Raw genomic sequence first — 24,319 nt, 5'->3', positions numbered from 1 at the left:
AGAATCTGACAGGCCACTTTGAAGGGCTGCTGTGCCTTGGGCCTGTTTTGTTAAGAAAATAGAACATCTCTTCAGAAATTACAGGCTTCCTAGAAAGCTTGCAGACTGGGTGTGGGTTTTCTTTCCGAGTTTTCTGTCCAGAGGGGCCAAGGCGGTGGCTGACATGGAGGGAAGCTGTCTGCTGACCCAGACTCCTGCCCTTCGCCTCAGAGGCTGCTCATCTTTCATTTCTGTGCTAACCCTGGACACTACAGTGTGTGTGGCAGGACTTGTGCCAAGTGAGGCCAGTGGACAAGGAGAGGCTGCCTTTTCCCCCAGGGAGGCCACAGGCGAGTGGGACAGACAGAGAAGTACATAGCCATTGCAGGACAGTGTAGGCAGCTCCCGGAAGAGGAAGGCACAGGCCCACAGAGGTCGGGGAGGAGGCTAAGCAATGCTTTTGGATGGAAGTGACAGAAAAACCTAACCTAATGAGAGTATACGGCTTCCTTTTTCCCAAATGCCAAGCAGTTGAGGGTAGGCAGTCCTGGTCTAGTACAGGGGAGCAGAGATGTGAGGCTCCCAGGTTCCTGCCGCCACACTCCCCTCCAGGAGCAGTGGTCAGCTTTCCATCCTATGCCAGTCACCCCCTGGTTGCAAATGTTGACTATGAGAGCTCAAGTCCTCACAACAGAATTCCAGAGCAGGAAGCAGTGGGGAGAGGGGCTACAATAGACCCACATGGCCCTTGTATCAGGGGGCAGCCTTTCCCAGGAGCCCCTGGCAGACCTGGGCCACGTGGCTGGGAAACAGTGGGACATAGCACAGGGGACTCAGGCTGCCATGAGTGGCTTAAACTGTCCTGGTGTATCCTAGGAGACTGGGCATCCTCCCTCCCCACAGCAAATTGAGACTGGCTAACCAGAAAGTGTGGGGAAAAATGGAATAGGTGACCCACAGACACCCACAGTGTCTGCCAGTGGGCTTAGTAAAGGTGTCAGCACTGGGCGAGACTGGAAACCATGGCAGCTGGGGCAGTGACAGTGAGGGGAGAGGGAGCCGCGGGGCTGGCGGGCACAGCAGCCAGATGCAGCAGGGGCTGCGTCCTACATAGCCACCAGGCCAGGGAGGAGCGGGAGCATACCATGTTGCATTGCACACCGGCTGACGCAACCAGCTTGCTCCTCAGATCTGGGTCTGGACTGAGATGATGCAGTGCGCATATAGAGGAGGAAATTGATTTGGGGGCCACCCGTGGAGTGTGAGGCTGGGGCAGAAGAAGGAGGCTGACTACATGGGTGAACCAGGGAACACCAGGCCTGGGAGGAGGGAGGCTGTGAGGGAGCACTGTGTGGGGCATGTTTGAGTCATCTCACCTGGGGCTTGGGAGAGTGCCAGCGATGCAGGTGTGAGGCTGTCGGTGGGTTAGTTGGCACCAGGTACCCCAGTTTCCTGAGCGTAGTGGTGAGGGTCTTTTGCCTCCTCTACAGACCGAGCTTCTCAGATGACAGGTGACAGATGACAGGTGACCAGGGGAGGCACCTGGTCAGTGGTTCTCGGACTTAGCTGGTGCAGGAGTTTGTTACAAGATATTCCTTGGTGCATCTTAGCAAAACCTCCCTTTAGGAAGAGTAAGGGCTTAACCTCTCATGCTCTCATGTTGAAAGGTTTGTGCCAACGAGTTTAAAGAATTTGTGGAGAAGCTTAAAGAAAAGTTCAGTTCAGCCCTAAGGAATTCTAACCTTGAAATCCCAGACACACTCCAGGAGCTGTTTGCCAGGTAAGCCGCTTCTGGGATGGTTCCATGTGGCCCTCGCAGGGCAAGAAGAAAAGGCCAGCCGTGTCTCCCTTATCAGCAGGTCCGGGAAGCGCACAGCACCTGCCTGGCTGCATTTGGCCTTGCAGTGGCCCTCCTGTCTCTCCTCTCATGGGTGACTTGAACACAGAATGGGACCTAGCACCCTGCCGGGCATTTATGTTCATTCTCCCATTGGTCCTTCAGGCTTCCTTGTTTGGTTGGTGTACTTTTTGCTAGGTTTGCTTACTTTACCTTTGAGGAAATTCCTATGTAAGTAACGTGCCCAAGGTCACAGTGCTTGTAAGTACCAGGGCCAGGATTTGAACATAGGAGGGTCTGTAACCACTCGGCGTTTGGAAGAAGGTTCTTGGGTATGAGCACAGAACCCTGTGTGATTTTTAAATCTTAAGTTCTGTGAACTAGGCCTGTTACCTCAGCATCCTCCAAATGTAGATCCCTTTTCTCCACCATCCTCACCCAAAAAGTCCCTCGAGCCACTGTTTTTCTGAATTTCTCCCTGTAAAATGATGGCATCCATCAGTTCTGCCTGTGAACTGTACAGCACCCTTGCTCTCAACATTTCAGTTGAAGACCTCATTCCTTCATTCACTCAACAGATAAAGTATGTCTCGCCCACTGTATTGCCATGCCTAAAGAGCAGTTTGTACTCGTTTTCAGAGTTGATATCCTTTACCCACATTCTGGGTTTTGTTTTTGGTTTGCAGTAGACTGTTCCCCAGAATTCCAAAATGGCATGGTTTCAAGGCAATCCAATGGCCTGTTTACTGATTTGTAATTTATGTCTCCACATATTCTCAGTAAAGTTATGGGGCAACTTTTTTTTTTTTTTTTTTTTTTGAGATGGAGTCTCACCCCGGCCCCCCGGGCTGGAGTGCGGTGGCACACTCTCGGCTCACTGCAAGCTCCGCTTCCCAGGTTCACGTCATTCTCCTGCCTCAGCCTCCCCAGTAGCTGGGACTACAGGCGCCCGCCACCAGGCCTGGCTAATTTTTTTGTATTTTTAGTAGAGATGGGGTTTCACCGTGTTAGCCAGGATGGTCTGGATCTCCTGACCTCGTGATCTGCCTGTCTCAGCCTCCCAAAGTGCTGGGATTACAGGCATGAGCCACCGCACCCGGCCACAATTTTTTTTTTTTTTTTTTTTTTTTTTTTATTGATCATTCTTGGGTGTTTCTCACAGCGGGGGATTTGGCAGGGTCATAGGACAATAGTGGAGGGAAGGTCAGCAGATAAACAAGTGAACAAAGGTCTCTGGTTTTCCTAGGCAGAGGACCCTGCGGCCTTCCGCAGTGTTTGTGTCCCTGGGTACTTGAGATTAGGGAGTGGTGATGACTCTTAACGAGCATGCTGCCTTCAAGCATCAGTTTAACAAAGCACATCTTGCACCGCCCTTAATCCATTTAACCCTGAGTGGACACAGCACATGATTCAGAGAGCACAGGGTTGGGGGTAGGGTCACAGATCAACAGGATCCCAAGGCCGAAGAATTTTTCTTAGTACAGAACAAAATGAAAAGTTTCCCATGTCTACTTCTTTCTACACAGACACGACAACCATCCGATTTCTCAATCTTTTCCCCACCTTTCCCCCCTTTCTATTCCACAAAACCGCCACTGTCATCATGGCCCGTTCTCAATGAGCTGCTGGGTACACCTCCCAGACGGGGTGGCGGCCAGGCAGAGGGGCTCCTCACTTCCCAGTAGGGGCGGCTGGGCAGAGGCGCCCCTCACCTCCCGGACGGGACGGCTGGCCGGGCGGGGGGCTGACCCCCCCACCTCCCTCCCGAACGGGGCGACTGGCCGGGCAGAGGGGCTCCTCACTTCCCAGTAGGGGCGGCCGGGCAGAGGCACCCCTCACCTCCCGGATGGGGCGGCTGGCCGGGCGGGGGGCTGACCCCCCCACCTCCCTCCCGGACGGGGCGGCTGGCCTGGCGGGGGCTGACCCCCACCTCCCTCCCGGACGGGGTGGCTGCCGGGCGGAGACGCTCCTCGCTTCCCAGACGGGGTGGTTGCCGGGCGGAGGGGCTTCTCACTTCTCAGACGGGGCGGCTGCCGGGCGGAGGGGCTCCTCACTTCTCAGATGGGGCGGTTGCCAGGCGGAGGGTCTCCTCACTTCTCAGACGGGGCGGCCGGGCAGAGACGCTCCTCACCTCCCAGACGGGGTCGTGGCCGGGCAGAGGCGCTCCTCACATCCCAGATGGGGCGGCGGGGCAGAGGCGCTCCCCACATCTCAGACGATGGGCAGCCGGGCAGAGACGTTCCTCACTTCCTAGATGAGATGGCGGCCAGGAAGAGGCGCTCCTCACTTCCTAGATGGGATGGCGGCCGGGCAGAGATGCTCCTCACTTCCTAGACGGGATGGCGGCCGGGCAGAGATGCTCCTCACTTTCCAGACTGGGCAGCCAGGCAGAGGGGCTCCTCACGTCCCAGACAATGGGCGGCCAGGCAGAGACGCTCCTCACTTCCCAGGCGGGGTGGCGGCCGGGCAGCGGCTGCACTCTCGGCACTTTGGGAGGCGGCTGGGAGGTGGAGGTTGTAGCGAGCCGAGATCACGCAACTGCACTCCAGCCTGGGCACCATTGAGCACTGAGTGAACCAGATTCCGTCTGCAATCCCGGCACCTCGGGAGGCCGAGGCTGGCGGATCACTCGTGGTCAGGAGCTGGAGACCAGCCTGGCCAACACAGCGAAACCCCGTCTCCACCAAAAAAACACGAAAAGCAGTCAGGCGTGGCGGCGCGCGCCTGCAATCGCAGGCACTCGTCGGGCTGAGGCAGGAGAATCAGGCAGGGAGGTTGCAGTGAGCCGAAATGGCAGCAGTACAGTCCAGCTTCGGCTCGGCATCAGAGGGAGACGTGGAAAGAGAGGGAGAGGGAGAGGGAGAGCCACAATTTTTAATCACAAAAGAAGACGGAGATTTTTAAAGGAGAGACCATGAACCATTTAGAGATAAGAAAAAGTTGCAAGTGTAACAGTTTAATACTGATTGTGATCCTGAGCATTCTGGCAGGCAAGGCAGAATAGAAAATGGTTCCAGGCCAGGTGTAGGGGCTTAACACCCATCATCCCGGCAGTTTGGGAGGCCGAGGCGGGTGGATCACCTGAGGTCAGCAGTTCGAGACCAGCCTGGCCAACATGGTGAAACCCTGTCTCTTCTAAAAATACAAAAATTAGCTGGGCGTGGTGGCACGCGCCTGTAATCCCAGCTACTTGGGAGGCTGAAGCAGGAGAATCACTTGAACCCAGGAAGCAGAGGTGGTTTTCACGTTTTTCTGAAAAGTTTCTTTTTCTTGGCACTAAATTATAAGAGGAATTTACTATTGCAGTCAAGATTAATTTTTCCGATAGTTTGTTAGAAACCGAAGAAATGTCCTACAAATGGCCAATTTTTCATATTTTATAAAAAGGCAGTTCTGTGACTTATTCTTAAATTTACTTGCTTCGTATAAATACAGTAAAATAATATTACATGAAACTCAAAAAAGAAATGGGGAAATGGTTTGTAATTCCAACACCTAATATGGCTACTCTTTGGGGATTTTCATATTTCTTTGTTTTAATTGATGAATAATAATTTTATATATTTATGGGGTACAGTGTGATGTTTTAATATATGTGTTCATTGAGGAAGGATGAAGTCAAGTTAACCAACATATCTGTCGCCTCACCAACTTCTTTTGTTGGCAATACAAACCTTAAAAATCTATTATTTTAGTAATTTCAAAATATGTAATGTGTTATTAACTGTGGTCACCATGCAGTTTTAAATCATGAAAACTTTTTCCTCTGGTCTAACTGTAACTTTATACCCTTTGCTCAACATCTTTCCTTTCTTCATTCCTTCCCTTCCACTTCCCAGCCTCTGGGAACCACCTTTTTCCTTCTTCTATGAGAATAATTTTTTTAGATTACTTCTGGGTGGGACATTTTCTTCCTTGTGCTTTTTTTGTTTTTTTGGATTGTAACACACCCACAGTTTTAGGTGCTGTTCCTCTTACAGTTAACAGTGGATCTTTGCCAATTCATGTTTTTCCATGTTGCCACATAATTGTCGGTGAGTGAACATTGCACATTTTCTCAGCCCTCCTTTTTATAACAGGCAGAACAGGGTATATTCTCATTTTAATTTACATGCACAGCACTCGACATTTGGTGAGTTTAACATTTCTCCCACTCCCAACACTTTAGCCAATAAATGGCCATCTTGAGCCAGCATCTGCTTGCTTAGTGAGGAGCTGTTTTGTTTCATTGACATGCTGTTATGTTTCTTTTGCAGGTACCGAGTTTTGGCAATTGGGGATGAAAAAGATCAAACCAGGAAAGAGGATGAACTTAACAGGTAAGTACTGATATATAGAGTAGCTTTTCCTCAGCTGCTTAATAACTTGATGGCTGACAACCTATTGCACTGGGGTAATCTAGGGCCAAATCCAGCCCACTACCTGTTTGTGTGAACAAAATTTTATTGGCATACAGCCATGCCCATTCTGTATGTTGTCTATGCTGCTTTTGTGCAAGAACATCAGAGGTGAGTACAGTTGACCTTTGAACAATTCGTGGGTAAGGGGACGCCAACCCCCTGCACAGTCAAAAATCCACACAGAACTTTTTTTTTCTTTCCTTTTTTTTTCTTTTGAGATGGAGTCTTGCTCTTTCGCCCAGGCTGAAGTGCAGTGGATTGATCTCAGCTCACTGCAGCCTCTGCCTCCTTGGTTCAGGTGATACTCATTCTTCAGCCTCCCGAATAGCTGAGATTACAGGCACCTGCCACCACACCCAGCTAATTTTTGTATTTTTTAGTAGAGACGGGGTTTTGCCGTGTTGGCCAGGCTGGTCTCGAACTCCTGGCCTCAAGTGATCTGCCCACCTTGGTCTCTCAAAGTGCTGGGATTACAGGCGTAAGCCACCACTCCTGACCCAAGTATAACTTTTGACTCCCTAAACCTAACCACTGATAGCCTACTGTTGATCAGAAACCTTATCAATAACAGACAGTTGATTAATATACAGGCGTAAGCCACTATGCCTGGCCCCACATGTAACTTTTGACTCCTTAAAACCTAACCACTGATAGCCTACTGTTGACCAGAAACCTTATCAATAACAAAGAGTTGATTAATTTATATTTTGTATCTTACATATATCATATACTGTGCTCTTACAATAAAATAAGGTAGAGAAAAGAAACTGTTAACAAAAATAAGGGGCCAGGCACGGTGCCTCACGCCTGTAATCCCAGCACTTTGGGAGGGCGCTGCCGGCGGATCACCTGAGGTCAAGAGTTCAAGGCCAGCCTGGCCAACATGGTGAAACCCCGTCTCTACTTAAAAATACAAAAATTAGCTGGGCATGGCAGGTGCCTGTAATCCCAGCTGCTCGGGAGGCTGAGGCAGGAGAATCGCTTGATCCTGGGAAACGGAGGTTGCAGTGAGCTGAGATCACACCATTGCACTCAAGCCTGGGCGACATGAGCAAAACTCTGTCTCAAAAAAAAAAGGAAGAGAAAATCTATTTAGAAAATCTATTTACTATTCACTAAGTGGAAGTAGATCATCTTAAAGGTCTTCATCCTTGTCGTCTTCATTTTGAGTAGTCTGAAGGGACAGAGGAAGAGGAAGGGTTGGTCTTGCTGTTTCTAGGGTGGCAGAGGTGAAAGAAATCTATGTATAAGTGGATCTGCACAGTTCAGACCACATTACAGAAGGGTCAGCTGTAGTTGGAACAGATTCCATAGAGCCCACCAAGACTAAAGCATGTATTAACTGGCCCTTTAGAGGAAAAGTTCCTGACCCCCTAGTCTTGAATATCGCTGGCCAAGCCTTAAGGTAGGTTGAGGAAAGGATTTAAACTCTGAACCCATGAGCTTTCCAAGCAAAACTCAATTCCAAAAGCCCAGGTTTTGTTTTTCTATCTTGGATAATCAATAGTCACTTTGATTTTAGCTCTGTATTTCAGTGAGAAACCTTTTTTCTTCGGAGAAAAACTCGTTTAGAATTAGAGGGAAAGAAACAAGAAGTACTAACTACATTTATTAGTGGTCATGTAAACCCGTTCCAGGTAGGTCACCCCCTATCTACTAAAAGAAACTTTTCTCCTGCAAAAATGGACCTGTTAGTAAAGCCTAGAAACCATCATATATTGTGTTTTCTTTTGTGAATAGTTTTGGCATTTGTGTCCCTTTTGTGAGATTCAAGTTTTTTTCCCTAAGAATTGCATCTGCCTGAGCTGAGCAGTGCCTGTGGTCTCATGGTGCCCTGCTGCCCCCTCTCTTTCAGCGTGGATGACATCCACTTTCTGGTGCTCCAGAACCTGATCCAGAGCACGCTGGCCCTCTCAGACAGTCAGATGAAGTCCTACCAGTCATTCCAGGTGGGTGTCGGCTGCCCAGCAGCACAGCGGGGATGTGGGCCCTTCCCAGGCCAGGCTCGTGAGGTGCTGGCCCCTGCCCTTCTCCGCTGTGGGCTCTTGGGCTGATTCCCCCAACATGCCAGCCCACATGTCTTTCAACTTTATTTTTTTATTGTTGTTTTATTTTTATTTCTTTGTGTTTATTGTGTATGTTTATGTTATACAACTGGAGGATTTGATGTACGTATACATTGCAGAATAATCGTCACAGTCAAGCCAATTAGCACATCCATCACCCCACATAGTACCTTTTCTCATTATGGTGAGCACACTTGGCGATCTCTCCTCCTGGTGCATTTCAAGTGTACAGCACCAGATTGTCACCTGTCATTACCAAGCTGTGAGCCTCCAGGGCTTAGCATCTCATAGAACTGAAGCTTTGCACCCCTTGGCCAGCTTTCCTCATCTCTCTCTTTAGTCTTTAAAGCATGGGGATGGGATCTAGTGACCTCCACAATCCCTCCCAGAGCTGAGGTTTTTAAGTCTAATGTTTAAGACAGAAAATGAAGCAGGAGAGGAAATGAGGCATGGCAAAGGACCTGAGAAAGTAATTGAGCTATACGGCATAGCTTTTCAAATCATCACTTTGGAATGTCAAGATATTCTGGTTGTGGGAGGTCACTGGATGGGAAAGCTGCCTTTCTGTGGGCAGTGAGTCATCTGTCTCCCGAGGACACAGGTCCACGCGGCCGCTCTACTGCGGCTGAAAGAACATGAGAGTGAGGAAGGGAAATCACATCGAACCCCCGGTGGAGCCTGGGAAGTCAGTGGTCTTACTACTCTTATACAAATGTGGGCACTTGAGGTTCAGAGAAGTTAAATCACACACCCAAGACCACATAGCTCAGTCATCACCCAAGACCCCAACAGAGAGGTGCTGAGGGGCCCCAGCCAGTTCTGCCCAGGGCCTCGTTCTCCCCCAAGTCATCAAAAGTGAATTCTAAGGAGGACCCGTTCATTTTGCATTTAATCACTAACCCTAAAAATCTGCTCCTGGCTTACATTAACAAGTCACCTAATTTGGAATACGAGGGGAAAAAAGAATAAGAAAACAAAGGGACTTTCCTAATCCCGCCGATGAATTCAGATGGGTGAGGACCCAATCATTAGGGTGCCTCACAGTCCACAGAGAGATCTTATAGCATGGGGAGCCCAAGCCCTATCCTCAGAGACTCCAGTCAAGAGCAGCGGAGTGGGGCCCTGATAAGAGTGTGCCACCCCTCCCCAATCCCAAAGGGGCCCATGGGCCACCCTTGCAGAAACAGCAGTGTTGACCCCAGCGGGGCGCTGCACGTGCTTGTTACTTTGGCCACAGCGGGGCAGGGAGGACTGGGGGAAATGGAACTGGTTCAGGAAAATGCCACGCTGGGCTTGAATGCCCTGCTTCAGAGCAGCACCCTGGCCCTAGTCTTTAACGGCCATGGCCAGACCTCAGCACACCCAAGACAGAGTGTGCATTTGATTTCTCCTGTTTTAATCACCACCTGGAGGTTCTCTGTGCCTCCTGCAGGGACACGTGGGACCATCAATCAGGGAGGCCCAAGAAATGTCCTCATACACTTGCTGCGCATCCCTTGAACCCTGTGTTTTATTTCCTCCTGCCTGTTTTACACATACGGTTAAGTGTACACATTTGGAGTGGAAGGCTAGTATCTGCGCCCTCTGCCACCCCAGCATTTTATAGATGAAAGCAAAGCCCTATCTGAGCCTGAACTTGCAGAGAAAAGAATAAATACTATTGGGTGAAGTTCCAAATAAACAGTCCACAGACCGTATTTTATTGGTCTCATGCTTGTTTAAAAGGAAAAAACAAAAAAAAATTTTTTTTTTTTCAAAAAATATTTTTTCCAGCATTGCACACAGGAGTCCAAATTTCCGACTTCTGGCTGTGGGGTGGGCCTTCCAGCTGTCCTGCTGATTAGTGGCTCAGAGCTGGAGGGGACTTTGGGGATCCTTCCCACTGTACCCCACCTCCAAACAAGAAAGCCCAGCCCCAACGGCAAAAGCTGGGCCCCCTGCCTTCCAGCCAGGCCCATCCCCAGTATTATTCCCACGGCTTTTTCCTCCTCCAGTTCCATCTCCAGGTGGCACCTGGGCTCTGATGTGTGGTACTGAAGGCCTAGTCACTCTGCCTCAACCCCCAGGGGCATGGAAAGTCACCTTAGAAAGACCACCGGCCTGCGTGGCCTCCCTCCCCGAGCAGGAAACAGGACACTTCTTTAGTGACTCTTGAGTGAGGACTGGAAGGCCAACAGCAATGTCAGAGCCCCATAGGGGACCCCGCGAGGCTCCCCTCAAGGTTCCGGGAAGCCAGTGGAAGGCTGCAGGTGGGCTCACTGTGCCTGTGACAGCCCAGCCTCTTGGAAATGTGAGTGGGTGGACCATACCCTCCAACTCACCACACACGGCCTGAGCGCTCCTGTCCTGTTATGTGGGAATACACCCATTCGCTAGTTATATTCAAATGGAAGAGAAGAGCAAAGTCACAGAAGGCTTGTCACAAGGAGTGAGATGCAGCTTCCCTCCAGTGCTCTAGGGAAGGATGATGGTGTAATGGCCACTCCCAGCTTCTCCCGTCCACCACATGGAGAGTGTTCCCCTATAAGGTCTGATGGTCTGCATGCCCAGGACTGGCGCACAGGTGCTGTCTAGAGGAAGCAGAGTTGCACAGGCTTCATTCAGATACGCTCCGGGGAACACCTGGGTGCTGCCCCAGAGCCCCAGCTGACCACCGCACCGGTCCCCGGTCCCCTTGTGTCCCTCCACTGGAAGGAAGGTGCAGTGGTGAGGTTGCTCTTCTCTCCTCTGACCCACCCCTGCCTGACAGTGTGACCTCAGATGATCACTTAAAGTCCATGTGCCTCAGCCTCCTCTGTCACTGAAGGTCCTGGGGGCAGCACCTAAAATCCATAGACCATGACAGGGATTTTTCTTGGCCAGCGCTTTTGAGGAGACAGTCCTATAGGAGCTCTCTCAGAGGATGGTAAATGCTAGATACTCAGGAACTGCTGGTTGCTTGCCCTTTGCAGAGACTCTGCTGACTGCACAGTCCTTTGAGCTGCTTGTTCACTAGGCGGGGCCCAGGTCCGTGAGACTTAGCAGGCTGAGCCATGAAGTCACCATGGCATGTCCAGCAGAGGTACTTCCTTCCGCCTAGGCACTGGGGTGGCAACAGCAAGAGTTGAATCTAGGCCAGGCATGGTGGCTTACGCCTGTAATCCCAGCACTTTGGGAGGCTGAGGCAGGATGAGGCCAGGAGTTTGAGACCAGCCTGGGCAACATGGTGAAAAACCCATCTCTACAAAAAATACAAAAATTAACCAGGCATAGTGCCTGTAGTCCCGGCTACCCAGGAGGCTGAAGCAGGAGGACCGCTTGAGCCAGGAGGTTGAGGCTGCAGTGAGCTATGTTGGTGTCACTATACTCCAGCCTGGGCAACAGAGTGAGACCCTGGCTCAAAAAAAAAAAAAAAAAAAAAAAAAAAAGGAGTTGAATCTGTGTTCTCCTGGGACTTCCAAACAATGAGTAAGCAGATGAGATTGTTTCAGGTGGCTGCTATGGAGAAAATAAAACAGGATAATATAAGGCAATTGACCTCAGAGGAGGAGAATGGAGAGGGATTTGTTATTTGGGGGGAAATATTTGGGCTGAGCCCTGAATGTTGAGGAATCAGCCATGCGAAGATTTAGGGGAGCGGCAGGGCAAAGGCCCCAAGGCAGGATGCCTCGGCTTTTTCAAGAAATGTAAGAAGGTCCAGGAGGCTGGAGGGCAGTGAGGGAGGGGTGGTGTTGGGGGACGTGAGGCCAGAGTGGTGGCTGGGCGGGCAGGGTCCCACTTATCAGGCTCCTTGTCATGAAGGACTGATTGTGGTCACATCTGCAGAGGGAAGTCCTTGGGGGTTTTGAGGCAGGGCAGGAATGTGTGGTCTGATTTAGGCATGGAAGGATTACTTTGGCTGCTGTGGAGAATGGTCAGGGATTGGGGAAAGTGACATGGGGAAGGAGGGAGACCAGTCAGCTGGGGACAATGGTGAGAAAGAATGGTGGCATGGACTAGATGGGCCAGTGCAGGTGGCACGAACCCGATGCATTGCAAGGTAGAGCCCACCTGACGTGCTTTTGGCTGGGTGGGAGGCCAAGGGACAGAGTGGTAGACGAGATGATTCTGTGTTGATTCCCTCTGTCTGCATCCAAAAGAAATCGGCTTAGGAGTGAATAGCCCCCCTGTCTCGTCAGTTCCCTGTCCTTTGTGGTCTCTGGAAGTGTGACGTGGTGGTCCGAGAATTGGGATTGCTGACTTCCTCAGCACCCCTCCCCCTAATACACACACTCACACACTCACTGACACACACATACGCCAGCCTGGGCCTCCGACGATTGGTCACTTCCTCTATAAAGCATCGGCCGCAGCCTCTACCTCCACATACCCCAGCCCTCTCCGTGGCCGGCTGGACAACCCTACTCACCCTCGCCGCCCTGTGTTGCAGACTTTCCGCCTCTATCGGGAGTACAAGGACCACGTTCTTGTGAAGGCCTTCATGGAGTGCCAGAAGAGGAGCTTGGTCAACCGGCGCCGGGTCAACCACACGCTGGGCCCCAAGAAGAACCGGGCCCTCCCCTTCGTGCCAATGTCCTACCAGCTATCCCAGACCTACTACAGGTGAGTACCTGTCAGGAGCCCTGGGTACTCTGAGGTTGAGCCACGCCCTGTCTGTAAAGAGGAGCAAAGGAAGCACCATGGCCATGAAAGCGAAGCCAGGGATCTTCGCAGCCTCATGTGCAAGATGCAAGCTCTGGGGTTTCCTGCAGCCCCTTACCTCCTTCCTGGTGTGGGGATCAGGTGAGTGCTGGCAGCTTCTTTGTGTTGGCGGCATTACCATTTTGCAGGTGGTTTGTTTTCCGTTTCTCTTGTCAGATGGAGTGAAATCAGTTTGCATTTAATAATTGGCCTGGCTGGAAGTCCACCCTCCTGTTCCAGCATAGCCTCAGTCCCTCTTCCGCGTAGCCCTGAGACCTGGGAAGCCTCCTGGGCCCATTCGCAGCACCAACAGCCAGTGCAGGATTGGGGTGCGGAGGTGCATTCAGACAGGCATCCTCCTGGGGCTCCCTCCTGAAGCACTCTTGCAGTGTGGCTTCACGCCGCAGAGGGCGTTGCACCACCAGCCTCCTGACCACACACAGAGAGTCCCTGAGAACATTCCCAAGCCGCCATCTTGGCGGCTTCCCCTTCACACCATTCTTGCCCGCACTCAGGTCTGCACGGGGCTGCAGTCAGATGCTCAGAGACAGCACCATGAATCTTCTTTTGGTTCTTTGATCCCATCCCTTCCCCGCAACGGCAGACACTTCCTCCTCCCCAAACCCTGACCCCGAATGACCCTCAGGCCTCTGGGAAGTAGGTGTGGCAGCAGAAGATATGTGCCCAAATCCAACAAGGCCATTTGTCACGGAGACACTGCTCTGACCGCATGTCCCCATCTGAACCGAGGGCAGTGGTCACAGACAAGGAAGGCCTTTTTGGTCCCTCCCTCTGACCCTGGTAGCAGGGTCATGGAATGTTGCTCTCCGGACAGAGCCGGGGAAGTGACTCACCAGGCACTACGTGGAGACAGCTCGGGCACATGTGTAAGACCAGGGCTGGCTTTGTGCGGAGACTATTATTACAGAAAGCGTGTTCATCATCCCTAGTTCAGCAGCTGTGTACAGTGAGCCCCTGTAAGGTGAGCCTGCCAGCGCCCTCCTGGAGTGCCAGGTGAGGCCACATTGAATTAGATGAGGAGACAGGACTCTGCCTGGAAGGTACTCAGGCAAGCGGGGAAGAGAGACACAAACACCGCTAGGTGGGAATGCAGCGCCTTCATCTGGGATGGGACAGAGAGCTTTAGGGGAGAAGTGGGGCGTTTTGCTTAGTTCTCACCATAATGGTTTGACGTGCTCATAGTCCATCCAAATGAAGGCTTCCCACGGCTGGCCCTCAGTCAGGCCCTTCCTTTCTTTTTGTCTGTAGGATTTTTACGTGGCGATTTCCAAGCACCATCTGCACAGAGTCATTCCAGTTTTTGGACAGAATGCGGGCTGCCGGCAAGTTGGACCAGCCTGATCGTTTCTCTTTCAAAGACCAGGATAATAACGAGCCCACAAATGACATGGTGGCCTTTTCACTGGACGGCCCTGGAGGAAATTGTGTGGCCGTCCTGACCCTCTTCTCTCTGGGCCTCATTTCTGTGGATGTCAGGATCCCAGAGCAGATCATCGTGGTAGACAGCTCAATGGTGGAGAATGAGGTCATCAAAAGGTAAGAGTCCAGCATCCGCAGCATCAGGTCTGGCTATGTGCTAGGCATTGGCCAGATACAGATGGGCAGGGGTCAGCAGTGCCTTCTGGGAGCTTGTGGGATGGGAGTTGCAGATGAGTGACTGGGGATTATAGGCCGGTGTCTAAGGTGTCCTCTGCTGGTGCCTCCCAGGTGTTATGGGAATCAGCCAAAGAGAAGGATGCAGCACAGCGGGGCAGGGGAGGGGCAGGGAAGAGAAGGGAGGACTGTTCCTGAGGGCCTCGCAACAGAACTGGGGCTTCCTGGGGAAATGGGTGTTTTCTGGGCTGAGAGACGGGCAAGAGGAACAGTCCCCACAGAGATGCAGCTATGTGACAAGGGGTGAGCGCAGTGCACGGGAAGGTGGGAAAGGGGATGGATCTGGGGCAGCCATCCACACCAGCCTTGGTAATGAAGCATAGCCAGTTGCTGGGGCCACTGCTGAAGCCCAGCCACAGAGGCCTCTCGAGGGAGGGGAGAGGCTGCAGTAGCAGCTGGCTGGCCTATGCTCAGGTATCCAGGTCACAATTCCCTTCTAGCTTGGGGAAGGACGGCAGCCTGGAGGATGACGAGGATGAAGAGGATGACTTGGACGAAGGCGTAGGGGGCAAGCGCCGGAGCATGGAGGTGAAACCTGCGCAAGCCTCCCACACCAACTACCTGCTGATGAGGGGCTACTACTCCCCCGGTATCGTCAGCACCCGCAACCTCAACCCCAACGACAGCATTGTGGTCAACTCCTGCCAGATGAAGTTCCAGCTCCGCTGCACCCCTGTGCCCGCCCGGCTCAGGCCCGCTGGTGAGTGCTCCTGCTGGTGCTGTGGGAGGGCCCGGCCTCGCCATCATCCAGGAAGACCCTGAGGCCTGGCCTGGGACCTAGACCTTCAGGCTCCCCAGGCCAGGCGTGCAGCCACAGGACACACAGAAAAACACACCCCATCCTTGCAGCCGACTCAAGGGATGCCTTCCGCAGGTGCCTGTGCTGTGCCCACACCTCTGTGGGAAAGCTCCCCGCACTGCCTCTTTTAGTCACAGCTGTGCTGTAGGCGCCAGCAGTCACTCAGGTGGGCTCACAAGGAAGAGCAGAGCACTTCCGCTTCCCCACCCCGCCCACTCTCCACGGGCGGCCCTGTCACTGCCCGGGCTCTAGTCTCCTGGTGCTTAGCTCTGCAACTCTAAAGTGTGCGCTCTTAGGAAACTTTTAGGTATTATCTTTTGACCCCTTGCTAGGAAAGATAAGTATTCCGCTCACATTCATGGTCTCCTGCCTCCTTTACTTCCAATTTTGACACTATTTTAGTTCTGTTGATGACCTTTGAAACTTTACTTTTTATTTTTATTTATTTATTTGAAATGATTGAGACGGGGACTCGCTATGTTGCCCAGGCTGGTTTCAAACTCCTGGCCTTAAGTGATTTTCCCACCTCCGCCTCCCAAAGTGATGGGATTACAGGCATGAACCACCACACCAAGCCTATTTTTTAGAGACAGGGTCTTGCTCAGTTGCTCAGGCTGGAGTGCAGTGGCACGATGATAGCTCACTGTCATCTCTAGCTCCTGGGCTCAGGTCACCCTCCTGTCTCAGTCTCCTAAGTAGCTTGGACTATAGGCATGTGCCACCACAGCCAGCTAATTTTTTAATTTTTTGTAGAGACAGGGCCTTCCTCTGTTGCCCAGGCTGGTCTCAGGCCTCAAGGGATTCTCCCGCCATGGCCTCCCAAAGTGCTGGGACAACAGGCATGAGCTACCATGCCAGACCTAGTTTATGTAATATTCTAAATCCTTTGTTGCCATTTCAATGATGTTCTCAGCGTCTTTACCAGGAGTAGATTCTATGTCAAGAAACTCAAGAAACCACCTTCTTTGCTCATCTATAAGAAGCAAGTCCCCATCTGTTCAAGTTTGATCCTGAGATTGCAGCAGTTCCATCCCATCTTCAGACTCTACCTCTAGTTCTCTTGTTATTTCCACTGCATCTGCAGTTACCTTCTCCGCTGAAGACTTGAACCCCTCAAAGTCATCCATGAGAGTGGGAATAAATTTCTTCCAAACTCCTGTTGATGCTGGTATTTTGACCACCTCCCATGAATCACAGATGTTCTTAATGGCATCTAGAATGGTGACTCCTTTCCAGAAGGTTTTCAGTTTCCTTTGTCCGGATCCATCAGAGGAATCACTATAATAGCTATAGCTTTATGAAATGTATTTCTTTCTTTCTTTTTTTTGAGACAGAGTTTCACTCTTGTCGTCCGGACTGGAGTGCGGCGGCATGATCTCAGTTCACTGCAACCTCCACCTCCCAGGTTCAAGTGATTCTCCTAGCTCAGCCTCCCGAGTAGTTGGGATTACAGGTGCCCACCAACACACCCGGCTAATTTTTGTATTTTTAGTAGAGACGGTGTTTTACCATGTTGGGCAGGCTGGTCTTGAACTCCTGCCCTCAGGTGATCCACCTGCCGTAGCCTCCCAAAGTGCTGGGATTATAGGCATGAGCCACTGTGTCCGGCCATCAAATGTATTTCTTAAATAATAAGACTTGAAAGTGAAGTGACTCCTTGATCCATGGGGTACAGAATGGATGTTGTGTTAGCAGGCATGAAAACAACATTCATCTCCTTGAACATCTCCATCAGAGCTCATGGGTGACCAGGGGCATCATGAATCAGCATACCATTGAAAGGAATCTTTTTAGTCTGAGCAGTAGGTCTCTACAGTGGGCTTAAAATATTCAGTAAGCCACATTGTAAACAGATGTGCTGTCATCCAACTTTGCTGTTCTGTTTATAGAGCACAGGCAGAATAGATGTAGCGTAATTCTTAAGGGCCCTAAGAATTTGGGGATGGGAAATGAGCACTGGCTTCAACTTAAAGTCACCAGCTGCATTACTTCCTATCGAGAGTGGCCTGTCGTATGAAGCCTTGAAACCAGGCCTTGCCTTTTCCTTTGTAGCCATGAAAGTCCTAGATGGCATCTTCCAACATAAAGCTGTTTTGTGCACATTGAAAATCTGTTTAGTGTATCCACTTTCGTTACTGATCTCAGCTAGAGCTTCTGGAGAACTTGCTGCAGCTTCTCCATCAGCACTTGGTGCTTCACCTTTTACTTTTGTGTTACGGAGACGGCTTGTTTCCTTAAACTTCATGAACCAACCTCTGCTAGCTTCCAGGTTTTCTTCTGCATCTTCCTCACCTTTCTCAGCCTTCATAGAATTGAAGAGAGTTAGGGCCTTTCTCTGGATTAGGCTTTGGCTTAAGGGAAGGTTGTGGCTGGTTTGATCTATCCAGACTGCTGAAACTTTCTCCATGTCAGCAACAAGGCTGTTTTTGCTTTATTATTGTTTGTGTGTTCCCTGGAGTAGCACTTTTAATTTCCTTCAAGAACTTTTCCTTTGCCTTCACAACTTTGACTAACTTTGGCACAAGAGGCCCAGTTTTCATCTATATTGGCTGTCACCATGCTTTCCTCGCAGAGCCTGATATTTTCTAGCTTTTGATGTAAAGTAAGAGATGTCCAACTCTTCCTTTCACTTGAACGCAGAGGGGTCGCTGTAAGGTTATTAACTGGCCTGACTTCAATATTGTTGTGTCTCAGGAATAGGGAGCCCCAGGAGAGGGAAGAAAATGGGGAATGGCTGGTCCCTGGAGTTGCCAGAACGCACATGATATTTATTAATTAAGTTTGCTGTCTTATGTGGGCATGGTTTGTGGTGCCCCAAAACAATTACAATAGTAAGGGCAAAGATCACTGATCACAGGTCACCATCACAGATATGATAATCATGAAAAAGTTGAAATATTCTGAGAATTCCCAAGCATGACAGACACAAATCGAGCACACGGTGTTGTGAAAGTGGTGCCTGTAGACTCTCTTGATGCAGACTTGCTGCAAGCCTACAGTATGTAAAAAACCCAAGAACACAATATCCGTGAAGCACAGTGAAGTGAGGTGCGCTGTTGAAGTTGATGGTGTTCACTGTACATTTCATAACCACAGTTAGAATTCTATACTTTGTCTGGAGTTTGGACTGGGCAAAAATGTAGTGATAACCTATCAATTATGGCTTTAGCAGAGACATATTCCATAGGAAGCAACAGAAGCCAGCCCTGGCTAGTGTAGGCGAAAGTAGGGTGTGTAGAAGGGGCCTGGAGTATCTCACAGGGTCTAAGGAACAGTGGGTACATGAGCAGCAGGAAGGGATGGGACCAGGCCAGCCCTGGTCAGGGACTCCCCGTCAGAGCACTGGACTTTACAGTTCTCGAACCTCAGTCCTCGGCCTCTGTGCCCTTCACTTTACATCTTGAGCAGGAGAATCATAGTGGCCAAGAGAAATCCAGTCAGCTGTTGTGTCCCAGTCAGCTGTAGTCAGAGGCCCAGGGTCACGGATCAGGAGCCTGACTGCCAGGGGCCCAGTGTGTCCGCCCAGCAGGTGACCCCTGTGGCTGTCGGGGAAGCAGTGAGTTGGTGCTGGAGCATGCCTTTCCTGGGTGCGGCCTGTGCATTGGTCAGGGGAGGGGGGGCCTCTGTCAGGCTGCCTCTGATCTTCCTCTGTGTCCCCACAGCCGCTCCTCTGGAAGAGCTAACAGTGGGAACCTCCTGCCTCCCTGATACGTTCACCGAGCTGATAAACCCCCAGGAAAACACCTGCAGCTTGGAGGAGTTTGTCCTCCAGCTGGAGCTGTCTGGGTATAGTCCCGAAGACCTGACTGCTGCCTTGGAGATCTTGGAAGCCATTATAGCCACGGGTTGTTTTGGGATTGACAAGGAGGAGCTGCGCAGACGGTTCTCGGCCTTGGAGAAGGCAGGTGGTGGGCGCACCAGGACATTCGCAGATTGCGTCCAGGTGAGCTGTGCTTTAGGTTAGCCGGATATCACTGAAGCGGAAATTGCAGCTCCCAGGCCAGGTGCACACTGAGGATGGGCTTGATTTGGGGCATAGCATGCTGCGTTCTTTTTAAACGTTGAATTAGTCATTAACACTTGAAAACTGGGGCATTTCACATCCGCTTTGAGGGTACAGTTGTGGATCCCCAAAGGTCACACGGCTGACGTGGTTCACGAACGGCCAGAGAGGAAGAGAGGCTGCTCCAGGGCACAGGGCTAGCAAGGGGCAGCCCCGGGGCTGGGAGCCAGGCCTGTCTCGTGGGCCTGGGCTGCTCAGGGCACTCAACCCGCCAGGCAGGGGAGGCCACTCCACTCGTCCCCCGTCACCAGCATGGAGGATCCCAGGCTCCCCACAGACCCCGCGTGTCTCCTGCCTCCCCAGGCCCTCCTGGAGCAGCATCAGGTGCTGGAGGTCGGTGGCAACACCGCGCGCCTGGTAGCCATGGGCTCTGCCTGGCCTTGGCTCCTGCACTCCGTGCGGCTGAAAGACAGAGAAGACGCCGACATCCAGAGAGAAGACCCCCAGGCCAGACCCCTGGAGGGGTCTTCCAGCGAGGACAGCCCCCCCGAGGGGCAGGCACCTCCTTCTCACAGCCCCCGGGGCACCAAGAGGCGCGCCAGCTGGGCCAGTGAGAATGGGGAGACCGACACCGAGGGCACCCAGATGACCCCTGCCAAGAGGCCAGCGCTCCAGGACTCAAATTTGGCCCCCAGCCTTGGGCCCGGAGCTGAAGATGGGGCAGAAGCCCAGGCCCCATCTCCACCCCCAGCTCTTGAAGACACCGCTGCAGCGGGAGCAGCACAGGAAGACCAAGAGGGTGTCGGTGAGTTCAGTTCCCCAGGCCAAGAGCAGCTGAGCGGCCAGGCGCAGCCTCCAGAGGGCTCTGAAGACCCCAGAGGTACCGCGCGCCTTGTCCCCCACCCCACCTCACCCCACCCTGGCTTTCCCTCACCTCCGCCCTAATGGGCCTCACACCTTCCTCCGGGATGGGGGACCTGCCACTGGCACAAAAGGGGCTTGACTTCAGCTTCTCAGAGCCTGAGCCCCGAGGGGGAGGATACTGCCTGTAAATGCATTTCCAGGGGAGGGCAGGCCTCCCACATCCCCAGGCAGCACTGTGAGTTCCGGAGCAGGAGCTCAGGCGGTGGGGCCAGCATGTGCACTGCAGCGGCTGCTGTGGGGCAGTGACGGCATGGGGGTCTCAACTTCCTCGGGCAGCAGCACGCCCTTTCCTTTCCTGCACGTCTGTCATCAGCAGCAGCCTTCTCATGTGGCTTCTCTGGGCGTTTTTGTTTTCTTTGGGGTGTTTTTGCCTTGGGTTTTATACCACCCTTGTGGTCAGGGCTTCTGGGTGGAAAATGAGGTGTTCGCTGGCTTCCTGCAATGTGGGGCTTGTCCGGGCCTGGGACGCTGCTTGCATGTGGCGCTGTGTGTGGCAGTCTGCCTGGCCCTGCCACCTCCAGGGTGGCCGCTCTGTGAGATGCTCATTGTCCTTTTTTTTGACACTTCATCCCCTGAGCCTCGAGGTGCCCTGCTCATGCTAGGTACCATGCTGAAGGTTGGAGGGCAGAGATGGCTTCCCTGACTTTCCGAGTCTCTCACATTCTCTTCCTCTTCCCTCAGGGTTCACAGAGAGTTTCGGAGCTGGCAACATCTCCCAGGCAGCACGGGAAAGGTGGGTGTGGGGTTCTGGCTCCGGGGCCTGGGGCGGGGCTCTTGACAGGGACCGAGTGTAAGGATTTGTGTGAGGGTCTTTGAGGGTCTTTCCCCAGGTACCAGCTCTGACAGCCTGCCCGGCACCGTGGTTCTCGGCAGGGGTACTTGGAGGGGCGCAGTGGGCGAGCAGCAGGCGTGCTGAGCATTGGCAGTGCCCAGGTCGGCCTGGAATGAGGGCTGTGCTTCCAGAATGCCCAGGGCGCTGGTGGAGAACCATGCCTGGTGCTGTCAGCTGTGCTTCACTGGCTCCTCATGGCCCACAGGCACCTCACCCACTCCTGCAGATGAGCCAGGGGTCCACAGAGGGATAAGCCCTGAATGCCCAGCTGCCCCTGGGACAACCATGCCACAGAGTTACAGGAAGCAAGGGGGCCGCAGAAGCCCCTCTGGTGGGGGCGCCTCCCATGAGCGTGTGTGCTGACCCCAGATCGGCAGGGCCCAAGCGCCCTGTGTCCTGGCTTTCAGGAGCTCAGGTGTGCCCCCTCCAAGGCCCAGCCATAGCGATGAGAGCCTGGTGTCCAGCTCTTCTGGGTCCGCCCCACTCGTGGGCCCCGGGTGGCTGTTCAGTCTCTGGTTTAGTAACAGAAACATCTGTTTCGAGGAAAGCGTGCCTGGAACTCTGCACATGGCATGGAGCAGAGCTTCAGGGTCACGCTCCCGTGAGCTTCGCCACAGCCTGGAGGTGGTTTCTGCCTGGGCTGCCAGTAGAGCTGGCAAGTCCAGGAGTTACAACCCTTGTCCCTCTCCTGCCAATGTGGGTGGGCCCACTGAGGCTTCAGTTACAGCTACATCAGAGCAGGACCCCACGTCGTGGTTCCACCCAGCTGGCGGTCAAGGGCCCCTCTGTCCAGACAGGAGAGAAGCGGGGAGTTTGGAGAGCAGAGAGCAAGAGGTGGCTGGTCTCAGCCCTGTGACGTGGGCCAGGCCTAGGACGCCCCTGAGCCTCAGTGTTCTGTCTGGACGAGCTGCCCTCCTGCCCCCACCAAGCCCTGATGTCAAGCCCTCTCTCTGCAGGGACTGTGAGAGTGTCTGCTTCATCGGCCGGCCGTGGCGTGTCGTGGATGGCCACCTGAACCTTCCCGTATGCAAGGGTATGATGGAGGCCATGCTGTACCACATCATGACCAGGCCTGGCATCCCCGAGAGCTGCCTGCTGCGCCACTACCAGGGGGTCCTGCAGCCCGTCGCCGTGCTGGAGTTGCTCCAGGTATGGGGCCTTCCCGGGTTCAGCAGGGTGTGGAGGCGGCTGGGTGCACTCAGTGGCCCGGCTGTGATGTTCAGGCCCCAGGCAGCATGCAGTACCACCATACTGCTTGCCTGCACCTCCTCCCCCAGCTTGTCCTGGGCTCCTGCCTCTCAGGCCGTCCCTCAGTGTCCTTCACCAGCTCCATGCTGCTGGCCAGGCTGGAAGATGGGGTGCCCAGGGTGCTTGTCTCTGATGCTTTCTCTGTGCCAGGGGTCACTAACTCATGAGCCTGCCAGGCCCCACGGGTCAAGCAGCTGCCCCCTGGTGCAGCTGCTTCCTGCTTGGCTGACAGTTGCCCTGTGCTCCCATGGCCCAGTGTGCCTGGGGCCTCCAGCTCCTCTGGCAGCTAGGAGCTTGAAGTTGAGTGTCAAATTCCCCATGAGCCAAACAAAACCCCACCTGGAAGCCAGTCTTGGCTCACAGGAAGCTGGGATGCATCCCGCGCTGCAGGCCTCTCCTCCACAAATGAGATTCAGCATGGTGGCTCCAGCCAGCGCTGTACACGTGCTGCTCAGGCAGCTGCCTCTCCCGCCAGGACCTTTGCCTGAACCCTCCTGGTACATCCCCACCTGCCTCATGCCCAATTCAGGTGCCCCCTGCTCTGGGAAGTGGCTCCCTCGTACAGAGAGGGCATTCCATAAATGCTTGAAGAATAAATCAACAAGCAGGCGAGGGCATTGCCACTGTAACCTGTGTGTCTGGTGTCTCCAGGGCCTGGAGTCCCTCGGCTGCATCCGGAAGCGCTGGCTGAGAAAGCCAAGGCCTGTCTCGCTCTTCTCTACACCCGTGGTGGAAGAGGTGGAAGTGCCCTCCAGCCTGGACGAGAGCCCCATGGCTTTCTATGAGCCCACCTTGGACTGTACCCTCCGGCTGGGCCGTGTGTTCCCCCACGAGGTCAACTGGAACAAGTGGATCCACCTCTAGGACCCCTGTGGGCGTCCCCTCCCTCCCAGCCACCACCTGCCACACCACTCCTGCCTGGTGCTCGGCAGACCCCACTGTGCCCTGGCCTTGGGTCTGCCGAGCCTCCTGCAGCAGGGGATGGGTGCTTTGGCCAGAGTCACAGACTGACACGTTTCCCACTGTACTGGAACTCTGGAAAGAGGGGCTCCCCCACCTGCCCATCCCCCAGGCTCTTCTGGGCCTTCCCCTTGGGAACTGGCCTCATCACACCGGGAGTTGGTGCTTCTTGTCTCTGGGTCTCCAGAGTTCGCCCCGCCTGTGCACACCTCACATTCCAGACTCTAGCCATCTCGGCAGGATCTCCTGGCTCCTTGAGTGCCCAGGTGCCACCAAGAGGAAGGGCCTTGTGGGATACACCTTGCAGAATAGGGATCGGTGTGCCCTGCTGCGAGGGGCCCCCCATGGGGACTGTGACCCCTCCGCAGGCAGGACATCCCAACCCCTGGCTGGGACTGAACCACCCAGAGCAGAGCGGCTCCCTTTTCAGCCTTGTGAGTCACCTAGCAGGCCCCAGCTGGGCTGGCTGTCCGTGTCCCTCAGCCTGGCTGGTGATTCCTTGCGGGCCAGAAATGAAGAGTCCCTGTAGGTTTTGGTTTTGTTTGTTTTATTTTGTTCTTTCACCTTTTTTCCTCATTAAAAAAAAAAAAGTCCCTGTGGAGTGTACTTATTTATTTTTTGATTAAAGGGAAGTAAAATGCATTCTGTTTTGTGTGTTTCCTAAAGAATCAGTGATTCCCCTAGGAGACTCCCTGCTTTGGCTGCAGAACAACCTGGAATGGCTGTTCCCATTGAAACCAAAGGAAGAGGGAAGGCCCTGATCCTAAGCTCGGCAGCCCCGCCCAGCCTCAGCCAGCAGGTGAGAGATGGCCTCCAGGATGGAGAGGGGCACAGGCAGCTCCCTCACCACCTTCTCAGCTGGTCCCAGGCCTGTCCCCCACAGAGCAGCTCCCAGCCCAGTGCCAGGCCCACGATCAGCTCAGCTCAGCACAGCCGGT

At 53.2% G+C, this 24,319-nt stretch overlaps 1 protein-coding gene across 2 annotated transcripts in view; it reads left to right on the top strand.

Moving 5' to 3' along the window:
- Positions 1–24,023, top strand: part of GTF3C1 (general transcription factor IIIC subunit 1) — a 91,379-nt gene extending 67,356 nt beyond the window's left edge. Inside the window, exons 27-37 of one of the 2 annotated variants that reach the window (XM_019012586.4) lie at positions 1,647–1,759; positions 6,073–6,135; positions 8,072–8,165; positions 12,691–12,863; positions 14,211–14,498; positions 15,056–15,315; positions 19,077–19,357; positions 19,781–20,297; positions 21,023–21,074; positions 22,130–22,322; positions 23,073–24,023. In XM_019012586.4, the coding sequence (XP_018868131.4) occupies positions 1,647–1,759; positions 6,073–6,135; positions 8,072–8,165; positions 12,691–12,863; positions 14,211–14,498; positions 15,056–15,315; positions 19,077–19,357; positions 19,781–20,297; positions 21,023–21,074; positions 22,130–22,322; positions 23,073–23,285 (2,247 nt within the window). In that variant the 3' untranslated portion in view covers positions 23,286–24,023. The remainder of the gene's footprint in view (positions 1–1,646; positions 1,760–6,072; positions 6,136–8,071; positions 8,166–12,690; positions 12,864–14,210; positions 14,499–15,055; positions 15,316–19,076; positions 19,358–19,780; positions 20,298–21,022; positions 21,075–22,129; positions 22,323–23,072) is intronic. The other variant, XM_019012587.4, reaches the window with a different exon arrangement.
- Positions 24,024–24,319: the final 296 nt, after the last annotated feature.

This window comes from Gorilla gorilla, chromosome 18, assembly GCF_029281585.2.
Source record: "Gorilla gorilla gorilla isolate KB3781 chromosome 18, NHGRI_mGorGor1-v2.1_pri, whole genome shotgun sequence".
In the NCBI taxonomy this organism is placed as follows: Eukaryota; Metazoa; Chordata; class Mammalia; order Primates; family Hominidae; genus Gorilla; species Gorilla gorilla.
This window is presented reverse-complemented; position numbering and strand designations above follow the sequence as displayed.